Raw genomic sequence first — 15,882 nt, 5'->3', positions numbered from 1 at the left:
GCAAAGCTCCTTGTGGGGCACTAGCCACTGCCAACTATCAGCTGTCAGTGCTTGAGTAGAGTTGAGCATAGGGCTCCCCCAATACTGACAATCAGCTGCACACACTCCCCCCATGCTATCTGAGTTTTAAACCGTATAGGCAAAAATGGGTTCCCTGATGTTGTGACATCAGGTGATTGACAGGTGGGTGGCCCCACCCACCTATCAAATGTGGCCTACCAGAGGGTTATGTGGAGATAAAGATCTAGTAAGGAAGTAAGGAGCTGCCAGCCAGATCCAGTTCCTCACCCCTGGTCTACACTGACCAGCAGTTTTTCTGCAGGATTTCAGACAAGAGTCTCTTCCAGCCCTACCTGGAGATGTACAGGATTGAACGTGGGACCTTCTGCATGCACAGCAGATGTTCTGTCTCTAAGCTACAAACCTTCTCTTGTTGAGAAGAACTGTTGGATCTTTTGATTAGTAGCACCTTTGAGGCACGTCCCCTGTACTTTCCTTTAGCTTACTGAGAGCAGTGGGCAAAGCAAAGGTGGACAATAAACCTAAAGCTTGGTTGGTTGTTGTGAGCTCTGGTTGATGGAAGCCCCCTCCTTTATTCACAGTTCCAAGAAACAAAGGAGGCCTCCCACCCATTAATGTCACATGCACAAGTTGTGGCAGTGAGTTCCATAACTTCATTATGCACGGCATTCAGTCATGCTTCCTTTGTTTGCTCTGGGCTAACCGCTGGTAAGTTTGACTAGGAAACTAGTACAGGGAACACGAATGTAGTGCCCAATAGCAATGGTGCCCTTCAGGTCTTCTCCTAGCATCCACAAAACCCCACCTACTCTCTGTCTCCTTGGTTTTGAGGCAGTTGCCATTTTCTTCCTTGGAAAATCCACAGAGCTGAAAGAGGAAGTTGGAAGAGTGACACCCTTTCCTCTTTCCTCTTTCCTCTCTATGTGCTTATCAAGGCTCGGATTAATTCTACTGGATCTGACTTTTACAAAGATCCCTTGGGAAAGTGTGTGTGTGTGTGAGAGTGAGTGAGTGAGTGAGTGAGTGAGAGAGCATAGACTCTGTCACCTGGGGGGTGATCCAAGGGAAGGAAGAGATACATTTATTTATTTATTTATTACATTTATACCCTGCCTTTCTATGGCACTCACTCAAAACTATTTAAAAAATTGGTGGATAGGTTTCCCTCTATCCATGCTTTTCACATTGTTCATAATGCTATAATACCTTCCCTACCTCTTAACCTCTTTTTTCCTCTAAATAACAATAAATCCCTCCCAAACACTTTAAACTGTCCTTGTAGTGAAGATGCTCTGATCCCTTAATCATTGTAACATTGCTTTTCTGTCATAAAGCTTTATGATTATCTCTTTTGAAACAGCATCGCCAGTACTGTACATCGCATTTTAAATGGGAACAACAGCCAAGCACCGACCATTTTTATAAAGCAAATGCTTTGGGGGTAGTGGTCGTGAAAGGCAACATTGTTTGAACAGTCAAACAAAGATGACACAACAAGTGTTTGTTTCCATTTTATTTTTCAGATTCTCAATCCTTTTTTTTTTTTTTAAAGTTCTTTAGATTTACTCAGAAGCAACACATCACAGCACAAAAGTAACCAAGGCAGATACCTGAAGGGAGAAATTGATACAAAACTAAGAATAAAGGGAAGGCTTGAAAATCCTCACCATATGATGGCTCAAAGATGGCCAAGCTTGAAGGAGTGAGAGAGAACACACAATTATCCAGGCAGAAGCTGCCAAAAATGCAAATGGCCCATTTGGCTGGTGGCCAAAAACAATACCAGCCTATTAGGCAAGTCTATCTGTAGGGTTACTGATAATGGGTTCATCGTGGTAGATTAAACACCTCCGGAAACAGACTGGGAAATCTGGACCCAATATTTAAAGCATCAGTTCCAAGAGAGGTTAGTAGCTAATGATGCAGAATTTAAAAAGTAAGACCAAAAAGAAGGCAGATTCAAGATAATTTATCTGTCCTCTTCTTTTTAGGACTCATAAAATGTACTGCCTTCAAGTCGATTCCCACTTACAGCAACCCTATGAATAGGGTTTTCATGAGGCTGAGAGGCAGTGACTGGCCCAAGGTCACCCAGTGAGCTTCATGGCTGTATGGGGATTCGAATCCTGGGCTCCCGGGTCGTAGTCCAACACCTTAACCACTACACCACACTACACCACTACACTCATTCATGCTACTAATTGAAACCAATTTGGAAACTCCTTCAATAGTTCTGGTTTCCACAAATCATTGTGGAAAACTGCAGTTTTGTAACATCACTGAAAAGTCTTTCCTGGAAATAGGAACGTAAGAAGAACCCTGCTGGATCAGACCAAAGGTCCATCGTTCATTAGTGGCCAGTCAGATGCCTCTGAGAAGCCCACAAACAAGGCATGAAGGCAATGGCCCGCTCCTGCTGCTGTTTCAAGTAACTGCTATTGAGAGATACACTGTCTCTGAACATGGATGCTCTACATAGCCATCACAACTAATAGCCATTGAGTGATCCATTCTCATTAGATCTGTTCACCTTGCATTTAAAGCTATCTAAACTGGTGGCTATCACTGACTCCCATAGCTGTGAATTCCAAAAGTTAATTCACTGTTGTATATTATTTACTGTCTTTTGCCCATCCTGGGGGACATGGAGACTTAGAAGGATTTCCCTTGGGGTATACATATATATATATATACTTCTAACATGATTTCATGCTATTTTTATTTTTCAATAATTATGGGGTTCAGCATTATTTTCAACTGGGGCTGAAACTTCGTATACTTGCTTTAAAATCTTGCTGTACTTGAGGTGTGTCTTTAAAGTTCCCATGAAGGCTATTTTTTTTTTAAAAAATTGCAAAGTGAAATTTTCAACTTGAATTTTGCACTGGCCATTTGTATTAAATTTTATTTCAGAGCTCAGCTAACTTGCCATGCGCGCAATTAAAAAGAAAAGGCGGAAAGGAACACAACCCCTCAATCCAAAATCAACAGAATAGTCTATAGAAAGATACTTTTAAGCCTTCCCTATGAAAGTTGTGTAAACCAGAAGGAAGCAAAAGCTACAGCAGTCTGGCTTACGTAACTTTCCCATAGTGTAGCCTGTTTCCTGTGGAATGAGCATAGTGCTCTGCCAAACATTTTGACTGTGTGTGCGTGTGCGCATGTACGCATGCATGCTCAGCATTCTCCATCATTTAATGAGAAAAGAAATTGCATTCAAAAATGAGCAAGGCAGACATTCTTCTGCTTTTTATCCCTTTCTTTCATTCCGCAAATTATCTCCCTGCTGGTTTGCATTCTGCAGCCTTCCTGGGTGCCCACACATTCCCATGACATCCTCAGCTGACCTTTCCTAAAGTGCAGGAAACTGGGGAGCCTTGATCCTGGCATTTGTCCATTTGTTTAAAAAGTCTTTTTTTACTTTTAAATAAATCATTGTGTTTTTTTTAAAAAAATAAAAGGTAAAAGGACTTCTTTTAGAAACTAAATCAGTGATCCTCCCCAGCTTCATTTAAAACCCAAAGGAAGATGTTATGGGATAACTCCTCTAAACATCACAAACTGCAGGCAGCTGGGAAGGCTGCATCATGTTGCCATTGCAAGGTACAAGCGCTTGGAGAATGTGAGCATGCTTTAACCTCAGTCTTCTTACTTAGGCCACATCTGCACTATACATTTAAAGGAGTATTATATCACTTTAAACAGTCATGGCTTCCCCCGAAGACCACTGGGAACTGTAGTTTGTAATGGGTGCTGAGAGTTGTTGGGAGATCCCTATGCCCCTCATAGAACTACAATTCCCAGAGTGGATTAACAAACAATCCTTCTTCCCAGGGAACTCTGGCAATTGTAACTCTATGAGGAGGTCTCCTAACAACTCTGAATACCCTTATCAAACTACAGTTCCCAGGATGCTTTCAGGGAAGCCATGAGTTTATACAATGGTTTCACAGTGCTTCAAATATATAGTGTGAATGTGGTCTAAGTTCCACTGAGCTCAATTAACAAGTTAGTTACTATGTGAGTGGGACTCATAGCTCCACCCTATACAGGTTGGCTCAGAAATATGTCACACTGGATGATACCCCATTTTTGCCCTTGCACAAGTGCAAGAATTTGTGATCCAGTGAGACATATTCACTGATGAAACAGGAGGGGAGGCCATCATTGCTGATTCCTCCTTCCCTTCCACCCTACACCTCCTGGTCTCCCAACCATCCAGAAGAGATTTTTGGAGATTGCTGGCAGCTGATAGAGGGGAGGGGGAATTGGCATAACTGCCTCCCCTTACCTCTTCCACGAGCGATGCCCCTGTTAGCACAACAGAGCAAAGAACCCTAATTGGCTATTTCCCACTGTATTAAGAAGCATCTTCCCAGGTAAGCGCACAAAAGTCGCAACTGGCTTTAGTTAGGCTGTGGCTTCCATACATGCATTCCCAAGCCAACCTGTAAAAACATGATACAAATGTGGCAAAAATACACATGCCAATTAAAATCGTTGAAATATACCAGTTAAAAGCAGCATATTCATTATGGTTTTCAAATCTCATGATTTTCTAAATGCATACAGAGATGATTTCCTCACCCCACGACTTAAAATCATTTTTTTTTTCTGCCACAGCTTAGGCAAAATATTTCCCAAATATCAGAAACAATCAGGACATGCACCAACTGTGGTTTGGCATTACATTACATTAATAAGAAGGGATAGGTAGATAGTAATAATGCAAGCAAGGCAAACATGCTCAAGGTGTGGACCGGCACGGGCCAAGAACGACAATTCAGACTTGCGAAAGCCAGTGGCACCAAACTTAGGGAAGTAAAATGAGCTGATGTCGACACTTGTCAGAATGCCTTGAGCCAGCTTTCTCCCACCTGGTGCTCTCCCATAATTCCTGGCCACTGGCTATGCTGTTGGAGGCTGATGGGAGTTGTAGGCTAAAACATCCAGAGGACACCACAGTGAGGAAGAATGCCTCAAGCTATTTAACACACACCTGAGGGACTGCCTTCTTCCCTGTGAGTGCTATCCCCAACATTGTCTGAGGTGGCAATCCTACACCCCAGGGATAGGGAAACTGTGCCCCTCCAGATGTTGTTGAATTACAACTCCCAGCATCCTTGACCACTGGCCAGGCAGGCTAGGGCTGACGGGAGTTGCAGTTCAGCAATATCTGGAGAGCTCTCCATGCCTGCTATTCCCACTTACCTGGGAATAAGTCCCACTGAACTCATTGGGACTTATTTTTGAATAAACCCATGCAGGATTAAGTTGTTAGTGCCTTTGTAATGATACCATCATGGGACTGAGATGTTTTGGTAAGAGCTTCATGTTGATGGAAGGTTCAGTTCATGTTGAAGATTATCATATATGGAATACAGGGTGCAGGAGTGATGTGTCTAGAGCTGTACTCAGGGCCAGTGCCAGGCATGACTGGGCCCTTGGGCACCAGCCTCCCCCGGGCCCGCTGCACCCACTCACATGTGCCAACTACCTCTCCCATTGCTGTCAGTGCCATGCGCACTGTGCACACATGTCTGCCATCGACCAAGATTGTGGCGAGGACGTCAGCCCCTTAGGAAAGCCCCTGCTACCATCTTAGTTGATGGCAGGCATGCAGACGCATCACACACAATATTCACAGTGACGGAAGAGGTAGGTGGTGCATGTGTGCGAGCTTATTGAAGCCCTTGCTGTCTGTATGGGGGGGGGGGTCTGAGAGCTCCATCTCTTCAACCCAAGGCAGACTCAGGAGTCACTGCTGCAGAGATCGCATAACTGGAGTGTTACCCTCTCACCCTAAGGAAGAGCCCTTCAGGGGCCCCTCTGGCCACACGGGCCCTTGGCCAGGGCCTGACCTGGCCACCCTCTGGCGCCAGCCCTGGCTGCACTGGGTCTTCTCAAATTTTGGTTTGTTTGTTTGCTGGCTTTGAAACAAGCATGTCTGATGTGCCCCATGACATCTATGGCACCTGGTAGTGACAGTTAAGCAAACAGAAGGTTGTTTTAATGTAGTGACTCCTTTTATGCTTTTAATGATAACAGGTGTTACGCTGAACTTTCAGGAAATAAACACAGATATGAATTAAATACATGCATACACATCTGTGTCCATTTGTGTGCACTTGTGTAGAGGGATCTAAATACTTGTAAATAAGTGACTGGAAAAACTGCTAGCTTTAATGTTATTTAGTTTTTTTAAAAGTGTTTCTGGCTCTCACTTTTCTCTGCAGCACAGCTCCCAAGGCTTGTCTTGGGATAGGGAGTGTCTGTGGCTCTCCAGATGTTGTTAGACTCCAACTCCCATCTGTTCCAGCCAGCACAGCTGATGCTCAGGAATGCTGGGAGTTGTAGTCTTGACAATAGCTGGAAGGCCACAGGTTCTCCATCCCTGAGCTTCAAAGAAGGAATTCTTAGGGTGGTGATACCTTCTATGCAAATGATGTAAGAGGTATTCTCAAATAATCAAAAGCAGAGTTAAAAGTTTATGTGTTATTTTCCAAGTTGAAACCATGAAGTGTTAGGGTATATCATGTTTTAAGTGACCCAGGATTGTTTTTTCTACTGGAAATATTTTCAAATCTGAAGGGTTGTGGCCATGTATCTGACAGCATCTCTTGGAGTAGGTTGTTCAAGCTTTTTGGGGGGGGGACATGCACACATATATTTTCTAATTCTTTGCATCCTGCTAGGGTTTTTTCTTTTTTTTGTAAACCACTGAGAGATTTTCAACAATCAAAAAGTGGAAATGCCTTCAAGCTGATTCCAACTTAGGGCAATTCTACGAATAGGGTTTTCATGGTAAGTGGTATTCAGAGGGGGTTTACCATTCATTGCCTTCCTCTGAGGCTGAGAGGCAGTGACTGGCCCAAGGTCACCCAGTGAGCTTCATGGCTGTGTAGCGATTCAAACCCTGGTCTCCAAGGTCGTAGTCCAACACTAACAACTACACCACACTGGCTCTCAATCAAGCGGCATATAAATGTTGTTAAATAAATAAATAAACTGGGACCCAAAGCCTACCAGGAGTCAGGACTGCTCTAGTGGGGTGATCCAAATGTCACTTTTAGCTGACGATATAATCACTCCTGGTTCATACCGACACAGGAAAAGCATTTTCCCCTCCCCTTCCAACAATAAAATATAATACAAATACTCTGTACAAGCAAGGCAGTCCTAAAATAGCTGTAGTAGTTTTTGCCAGGTAGGGCTTGAATATCATGACTCTTTTGGCAAGGTCACCAAACCAAATGGTTGAGGTAGTTCACAGCAGGTCCTGCTTAATGCTGTTGTTATTGGAAGCCTTTTCTAGGTTCTCCATCATCAAAACCTGGGTCTTTTCCATCCAGTTCCCTTTCTGAGTTGACCTCCCCGTTGATGTAGTGCTTGGGCCAGGCTGTTGGGGTGCAGCTGCCGGTAAAACAGCATTGCTTTGTCCCCGTTGGGAATAGATCTCCCTGGGCATCACATCTCCGGAGCAGAGCTGAAGCCGGAAGGCTGCTTGGAAACCTCGCCGGAAGTTCTCGTTGAAAAAGCCATAGATGATGGGGTTGATGCTGCTGTTGAAGAAGGCCAACCAGTGAGCAAAAGGGTAGACGTAGATATTGATGATCTGCAGCTGCTCTTCACTCAAGTCGGCATAGTCAGAAAGCATTGCCAAGGTCCACAAAGGCAGCCAAGAGAGGATGAAAAGCAATGCCACAATGATGAGCATCTTGATGACTTTCAGCTTCTTCTTGTAAACGGAGTGGCGCTCCTGGCCTTGCTTCCCGCAGGCAGGCACAGCTGTGTTGAAGAGAGTGATCCCTATCCGAGAGTACATGATGACAATGAGAGAGAGAGGAGCCAGGTAAATGTTGGCAAAGAGCACAGTTGTGTAGATCTTTCTCATCTCCTGGTTTGGCCAGTCCTCCCGGCACCAGTATATAGGGCTAGTTTTGTTGCCGTAGCCGAGCATCACTCGGAAATGCTTTGATTCTTCCACCTTCAACATCACCGCAGATGGGCACATAATGGCAATGGCCAGGACCCAGATGACGACTATAATGACAACCGCCGTCCAAATGGTAAGCTTTTGTTTAAATGGATAGACGATGGAACGGAACCTGCGATGAAGAGATAAAAACACCTGCAAGTTCATGGAAAAAAAGCAAGGTTTCCATTTTTCACACCTCCGATTTCAAACACACCTTCCCATGGAACATAAGAAGCTGTCACACTGAATCAGCCCATTGGCCCATCTAGTTTAGTAAATCAAATCAAATTTTTATCACAGTCAACAGACCACTGAATCATCAGATAAAAACAGATATTACAACCTCATTTAAAAAAATATAAATGGAATATATGTAAATAAGTGAAGTAATACTTAAAAAAATATTACCAAGGACCAAATAATGCACGGTTGGTTTGGAAACTATCAACAATCATTAATGGTTGAATGTGTCTGGTTTAGCATTGTCTACACTGACCGGCAACAGTTATCCAGGGTTTCAGACAGACAGGAGATTCCCACCTTCCTGGAGATGCCAGGGATTGAACCTGGGACCTTCTGCAGAATGGAGCTGTATAGTGATGGTGCCAGATGCACCTCTGTGGGGAGTTCCACAACTTAGGGGCTGCTGCAGAGAATGCCCTGTCCAGGACCACCACCACCCCAACTTCTGAGGGTGGTGGAACTACCAACTGCAATTGCCACCAAAGTGAAAGACAGAAGCCCAGACAGATATTCCCTGGACCATCCCATTCATCTTGCCAGCAATATTCCCAAAGGGCCAGCCTGCAGTATTAAAAATAATTGCCAGTTTCAACACCTAAGAAGGTCTGTAAGGAAGGAGGCAGATATTTGGGCCCTAAGTCATTTACGGCTTTAAATCCTAGCACGAGTTCCTTAAATTGGACCCAGAAATGAACTGCCAACCACGGCACCTATTTTAAAACAGGTCTATACATCTTTTCCCGTGAAGCTTAAATCATAAAATGTTTGGGGAAGGGAGTCTGTAACTTTAGTCAAAGGAAGACCATTAATCTCCACAAGTTCTGACACGGTCCTTCACACGATGACCTTTTACTGAACAACAAGCTCTCGCATCACCTTGGCACTGTGTGATCATATTTTTCTGTCGTGCCTGATCTCTTCCTGATGTTCCTGTACAATGTGATTATCGCACAGTCTGAAGAGGCTGACAAAAAGTCTAACCTTGGTACAACTGACATTTCTGTTGTTCTGAATTGAATGCCAGGCTGTTACTGACACATACCTGTCAACTGCAATTGCCACCAAAGTGAAGACAGAAGCCGAGACAGATATTCCCTGGACCATCCCATTCATCTTGCAGGCAATATTCCCAAATGGCCAGCCTGCAGTATTAAAAATAATTGCATCGAATTAAAATATTAAAACTATGTTCACATCACATCCATGGAAAATGACACATTGAGGCCAAATTGGATGTGATAGGAGCAGCAAGGTATATTTAATCACGTGCAGTCCTTGGGTTGTATGCAACACAGTGCTAAAGAGATTGTACCATCAGTGCAAACATTTCCCAATCTCCCCTCCCACCCTCCACTGTTCTGGGGGTTTTCTCGACTCTTCAGAGTAGATCTTGGGATGTGTGGGAGCAAAGGGGGATAACGTCCCATTTTGCTAGCAGGAATCATAGCGCTGGCTTCTGCTAGCACAACTAGATAGTTGAATACGGTCCCTTGTTTGTATATAAAGTTGGGGGTGAGGGGATCCGAACAGGCTTCTTCATGCGTTACACAACACAGGTGCAATCTGCTTCTACACATGTACATCTGTTTGTAGGAAATAGTGCACAGTTGCTGATTTGCACAGCTCCGCCATTGTGTATACCGGCACATAGACTGTACTGTCACTGAATGTTACATGTGAATCACTGTACGAGTGTACAGCTAATCTATCTGTGTACACAGATGGTATTATTTATTCATTTGTTGTACTTGTCAACTGCTTTTCATGACAAGAGACTGCAAAGCAGTTTACATAAACACAAAGCTTACCAAAATTACAGAACACAATTAAAATGACAGCAAGTTGGAAGTTGTTTAAAAACACTATCTTAGAAGCTCAACTGGAGTGCATACCGCAGATCAGAAAAGGTACCGCCAGGGCCAAGAAGATGCCAGCATGGTTAACGGGCAAAGTCAAGGAAGCTCTTAGAGGCAAAAAGTCTTCCTTCAGAAAATGGAAGTCTTGTCCGAATGAAGAAAATAAAAAGGAACACAAACTCTGGCAAAAGAAATGCAAGAAGACAATAAGGGATGCTAAAAAAACATTTGAGGAGCACATTGCTAAGAACATAAAAACCAACAACAAAAAATTCTATAAATACATTCAAAGCAGGAGACCATCTAGGGAGACAATTGGACCCTTGGATGATAAGGGAGTCAAAGGTGTACTAAAGAACGATAAGGAGATTGCAGAGAAGCTAAATGAATTCTTTGCATCTGTCTTCACAGTGGAAGATATAGGGCAGATCCCTGAACCTGAACTAACATTTGCAGGAAGGGATTCTGAGGAACTAAGACAAATAGTGGTAATGAGAGAGGAAGTTCTAAGCTTAATGGACAATATAAAAACTGACAAATCACCGGGCCCGGATGGCATCCACCCGAGAGTTCTCAAAGAACTCAAAGGTGAAATTGCTGATCTGCTAACTAAAATATGTAACTTGTCCCTCGGGTCCTCCTCCGTGCCTGAGGACTGGAAAGTGGCAAATGTAACACCAATCTTCAAAAAGGGATCCAGAGGGGATCCCGGAAATTACAGGCCAGTTAGCTTAACTTCTGTCCCTGGAAAACTGGTAGAAAGTATTATTAAAGCTAGATTAACTAAGCACATAGAAGAACAAGCCTTGCTGAAGCAGAGCCAGCATGGCTTCTGCAAGGGAAAGTCCTGTCTCAGTAACCTATTAGAATTCTTTGAGAGTGTCAACAAGCATATAGATAGAGGTGATCCAGTGGACATAGTGTACTTAGACTTTCAAAAAGCGTTTGACAGGGTACCTCACCAAAGGCTTCTGAGGAAGCTTAGCAGTCATGGAATAAGAGGAGAGGTCCTCTTGTGGATAAGGAATTGGTTAAGAAGCAGAAAGCAGAGAGTAGGAATAAACGGACAGTTCTCCCAATGGAGGGCTGTAGAAAGTGGAGTCCCTCAAGGATCGGTATTGGGACCTGTACTTTTCAACTTGTTCATTAATGACCTAGAATTAGGAGTGAGCAGTGAAGTGGCCAAGTTTGCTGACGACACTAAATTGTTCAGGGTTGTTAAAACAAAAAGGGATTGCGAAGAGCTCCAAAAAGTCCTCTCCAAACTGAGTGAATGGGCGGAAAAATGGCAAATGCAATTCAATATAAACAAGTGTAAAATTATGCATATTGGAGCAAAAAATCTTAATTTCACATATACGCTCATGGGGTCTGAACTGGCGGTGACCGACCAGGAGAGAGACCTCGGGGTTGTAGTGGACAGCACAATGAAAATGTCGACCCAGTGTGCGGCAGCTGTGAAAAAGGCAAATTCCATGCTAGCAATAATTAGGAAAGGTATTGAAAATAAAACAGCCGATATCATCATGCCGTTGTATAAATCTATCGTGCGGCCGCATTTGGAATACTGTGTACAGTTCTGGTCGCCTCATCTCAAAAAGGATATTATAGAGTTGGAAAAGGTTCAGAAGAGGGCAACCAGAATGATCAAGGGGATGGAGCGACTCCCCTACGAGGAAAGGTTGCAGCATTTGGGGCTTTTTAGTTTAGAGAAAAGGCGGGTCAGAGGAGACATGATAGAAGTGTATAAAATTAAGCATGGCCTTGAGAAAGTGGATAGAGAAAAGTTCTTCTCCCTCTCTCATAATACTAGAACTCGTGGACATTCAAAGAAGCTGAATGTTGGAAGATTCAGGACAGACAAAAGGAAGTACTTCTTTACTCAGCGCATAGTTAAACTATGGAATTTGCTCCCACAAGATGCAGTAATGGCCACCAGCTTGGATGGCTTTAAAAGAAGATTAGACAAATTCATGGAGGACAGGGCTATCAATGGCTACTAGCCGTGATGGCTGTGCTGTGCCACCCTAGTCAGAGGCAGCATGCTTCTGAAAACCAGTTGCCGGAAGCCTCAGGAGGGGAGAGTATTCTTGCACCCGGGTCCTGCTTGCGGGCTTCCCCCAGGCACCTGGTTGGCCACTGTGAGAACAGGATGCTGGACTAGATGGGCCACTGGCCTGATCCAGCAGGCTCTTCTTATGTTCTTATGTTCTTATATCTCTTTCGATATATACATAAAAATGTAAGAGTCACTCTGCAATTCACTGGGCCACAGACAGGTGGCACTACAAGATGGGCTCAAGGCAGGCGGAAGACCAATAAGCGGCCTAGGTGGGGTGGTGACAATGGCAGTGGCAGCCTGAGTGGCCTGGCTTGGCTGTTTGGAAAAATGAGTATGGGTAGTGAGAAGGGCAAAAGATATGAGATGAATGGAGAACCGTAGTAGGGAAAGGGATGCATAAGGTGCCTAGGTGGTGCTGGTTGCCATGCAGCAACACCTGGGGGTTGTGGGGGAAGTTGGCGAGGGGGTGGAGGATACCTGGGGTTAGGTAGTGGAATTGGCACATGAAGCTTGCAGGGGCGGAGCTCTTAGTCAATAATAAAACCACAAAAAATTATTACTGTAATATAAAACAGGCTCTAGGCTCAAAAACACTTACTGAACATTGTGTGTGAATCACAAAGTGCATAGCTCAACTGTTGGTGTACACATGTACACAGATATTGAATGTAACGTGAATACCCCTAAAGTTACAACAAAAGAAATACACTCAAGTGAGAGAGATGGATGTGGCGAACCTTTGAAATGCTCAGTGTTACAACCATTATTGATCCGTGAAGAGTTTTGAGGAATCATAGCACAGCTAAGGCCCCATCTGTACTACACATTTAAAGCAGTATCATACCACTCCAACCAGTCATGGCTTTCCCCAAGGAATCTTGGGAACTATAGTTTGTTAAGTTGCTGCAAATTGTTAAGAGACCCAAGATCACCCCACAGTGAGTGGCTCAGGGGTTACATGCCCTGCCACCTGTGCAGCCGTGGGCAAGCTGCATAGTCCCAAGGAGCCCAGTTGCCCCCCAGCTGGCAGTGGTGGACAAGAAAGGGGCTGGCTTGTGCAGCTGTGGCAAGCTGAGCAGGCCCTAGACAGCTGGGGAGGACTAGCCTCAGAGGGAGGCAAAGGTAAACCCCCTCTGAATACCACTTACCATGAAAACCCTGTGCATGGGGTAGCCGTAAGTCGGGATCGACGTGAAGGCAGTCCATTTCATTTCATTCCCCTCACAGAGCTACAATTCCCAGGGTCCTTTGGGAAGAAGGATTCACTGTTAAACCATTATCACTATTAATGGTAGCTCTGTGAGGGAAAATAAGGGTCTCAGCACCCTTTACAAACTACAGTTCCCATGATTCCTTGGGGGAAGCCATGACTCTTCAAAGTGGCACAATATTGCTTTAAATGCATAGTGCAGAGGGGGTCTATGATACAACCACATAACCACTCTGAACTAGATTTTTTACAAGTGGGAATATTTATTTAATATTTAGCCTGGGATAGATCCAGACCAACATAACTGAACTTAGTTCCTACTAACATCAATGGGAATTAAGTCATGACTAACTTGTCCCATTGGTTTTAACAGGGACAAAATTCAGCTAAGTTCAGGTAAATTCAATGGGGCTTACTCCCAGGAATCTGGGTGTAGGTGTGCAGCTTTGGTCTGGATTCAAACCTACAGGAACAGCATGAAAGTAAAATACTTTAGAAACCCCTCTGCACCAGCCTTCCCCAAGCTTTTGCCCTCAAGGTCCTGTTGGACTGTAACGTCCTTCACTTCTACCCATTGGCCATGTTTGCCTGGGGATGATGGGAGTTGTAGTCCAAAACACTTGGAGGGCAAAAGCTCCAGAGGCATTGGTTAAGAAAAATGCAACTTTTTAAAAGCTGAAAGGTTCACCCAACTCTCATCAGATTTTGCAGGCTGCCTTGCCTAACTCTCCAAACATCAAGGGCAGTGGGCTGAATCCACATAAGCCATACTGAGAGCATGCCCACTGAAATTGGCTTAAGTCAGTCATGACTGACTTAAGTCCATTGTTTTCAATAGGTCTGCTCTGAGTGTGACCTAGTCCAGGGATGGAGAACCTGTAGCCCTCTGGATGTTCTGGGACTCCCAGCGCCCATCAGACCCAGCCAAGTGTGGCCAATGGCCAGGGTTGGCCCCCCCATCCGACTTGGTCAGATGCAACCTAGGGACAAGATGTACCTGATATAATGTTATCCACTAAGGTGGTGGGCATGCAAAATATCCCCACCAGCAGGTCGCTGACAGCAAGGTTCAGGATGAAAAGGTTGGTGACAGTGCGCATATGTTTGCTCCGCAGCACGATAAAACACACCACTCCGTTGCCGATCATGCACAGGAGGAAGATGAGAAGGTAGGAGATGATGAAGACTGCAGCCACGAGCGGCTGATGGAGGTAAAAGCCCACAAAGGAAATGTTGGTCTCCATGTTACAGGTGCTTATATGTCCACTGCAATTTCTCATGAGAGGTCCACTGACTGAGGAACCGGGCTTGTCCATGTTAAGAGTGTGCTTTACTGCAGAAATAAATAAATAAATAGGGAGTCAGTGGGGAAGGAAATCAGTGAGGGAGAATATCATAAGCACCACTTGTGTTACTGTTTGTTGTTAGTGATTTTGCTCTCTGATGGCATCTCAGGTGCGCCAGAACTCCCATGCTGACTGTGAAGCTGCTGTGAAACACATGGTGAACCTTGTCCTGCATGCTAGCTATGTCAACTTATCCACGTCTTATCATTTTGACTGGAATGATATTGCCTTGTGATCTTTTCGTATGAATGTTTGCCTATTATGCACGCTTTTGCAAAGCAATTTCCCCATACATAACAGGCTCCTACTGGAACGGCAAGATATAAATAAAATAAATAATACATAATGCAAATTTGTATGTTACTATCACTAATATATGCATTTTTATACACACTTTATCCCAGTAGACGCATTTCGGTACACCTCGTTTAGCTGGAGAACTGCATCGCAAAATTTGGAGAGGTGCAAATTTCAAAGAATGATTGTATTTTGTTTCTCATCTTGTTTCGGAAAATGCGAACAAAGTATCTCCCTCATCCTTTGACCAACGTCGTTGTTACAACGTCTTTGTTACAAAAACATAAAAAGAGCCCTAGCCCATCTAGTCCACTTCCTGTTCTCCCAGGGGCCAACTAGATGCCTCTAGGGAGCCCGCAAGCAGGACCTGAGTGCAACAGCCCTCTCCTCTCCTGCGGTTCCCAGCAACTGGTAGTCAGAAGCATGCTGCCTCCAACTGTGGATGTAATACAAGTTCTTCCAATGACCCCCTAGGGTGGAAAAGTTCCAGGAAAGAAGTCACCAGAAGTTACTGGACTCTCAGCTGACCTTGAGCAGCCTTACATCCCTTGTCTCCCCTGATGTGGGTGCCTTTTAAGTGGAAGAGAGGCCAAGCTAGGGGTGGAAAGCAAAGTGGGAACAGGCCCAGGAGGGAAAGGAGGTTGAGGAGATGGTAGTTTAAGGAAGGAGAACAGGAGGAACTGGACTAATTTGTTTCCAGGTGGAGGGCTTTTAGCGCTGCCCACTTATGTCCCCACTGTAAAATACATCACTTTCCACACTTCGACAGGCAGATCTTTTTTTTGTGACAATACTCATCTCTCTTTTTGCTGCTGCCCACGGCAACCATTTTGTGCTGGCATCCACTGCACTTTTATCAAGATAAGAGT

General features: G+C 44.4%; 1 protein-coding gene across 1 annotated transcript; it reads right to left on the bottom strand.

Moving 5' to 3' along the window:
- Positions 1-7,084: 7,084 nt before the first annotated feature.
- On the bottom strand, positions 7,085-14,686 carry NPFFR2 (neuropeptide FF receptor 2). The gene is made up of 3 exons (XM_061582954.1): positions 14,368-14,686; positions 9,285-9,384; positions 7,085-8,129 (listed from the first exon to the last, which is right to left on the bottom strand). The coding sequence occupies exons 1-3, from the start codon at positions 14,684-14,686 to the stop codon at positions 7,289-7,291; spliced, it is 1,260 nt and encodes a 419-aa protein (XP_061438938.1). The 3' UTR covers positions 7,085-7,288.
- Positions 14,687-15,882: the final 1,196 nt, after the last annotated feature.

Source organism: Rhineura floridana, chromosome 9, assembly GCF_030035675.1.
Source record: "Rhineura floridana isolate rRhiFlo1 chromosome 9, rRhiFlo1.hap2, whole genome shotgun sequence".
Classification (NCBI taxonomy): domain Eukaryota; kingdom Metazoa; phylum Chordata; class Lepidosauria; order Squamata; family Rhineuridae; genus Rhineura; species Rhineura floridana.
This window is presented reverse-complemented; position numbering and strand designations above follow the sequence as displayed.

Coding starts and splice junctions, on each gene's coding strand:
- NPFFR2 (XM_061582954.1), bottom strand. CDS start 14,686: ATGGACAAGCCCGGTTCCTCAGTCAGTGGACCTCTCATGAGAAATTGC. Junction 9,385..14,367: donor AGTGGATAACATTATATCAG/GTACATCTTGTC, acceptor TTAATACTGCAG/GCTGGCCATTTGGGAATATT. Junction 8,130..9,284: donor GTGGCAATTGCAGTTGACAG/GTATGTGTCAGT, acceptor TCTTCATCGCAG/GTTCCGTTCCATCGTCTATC.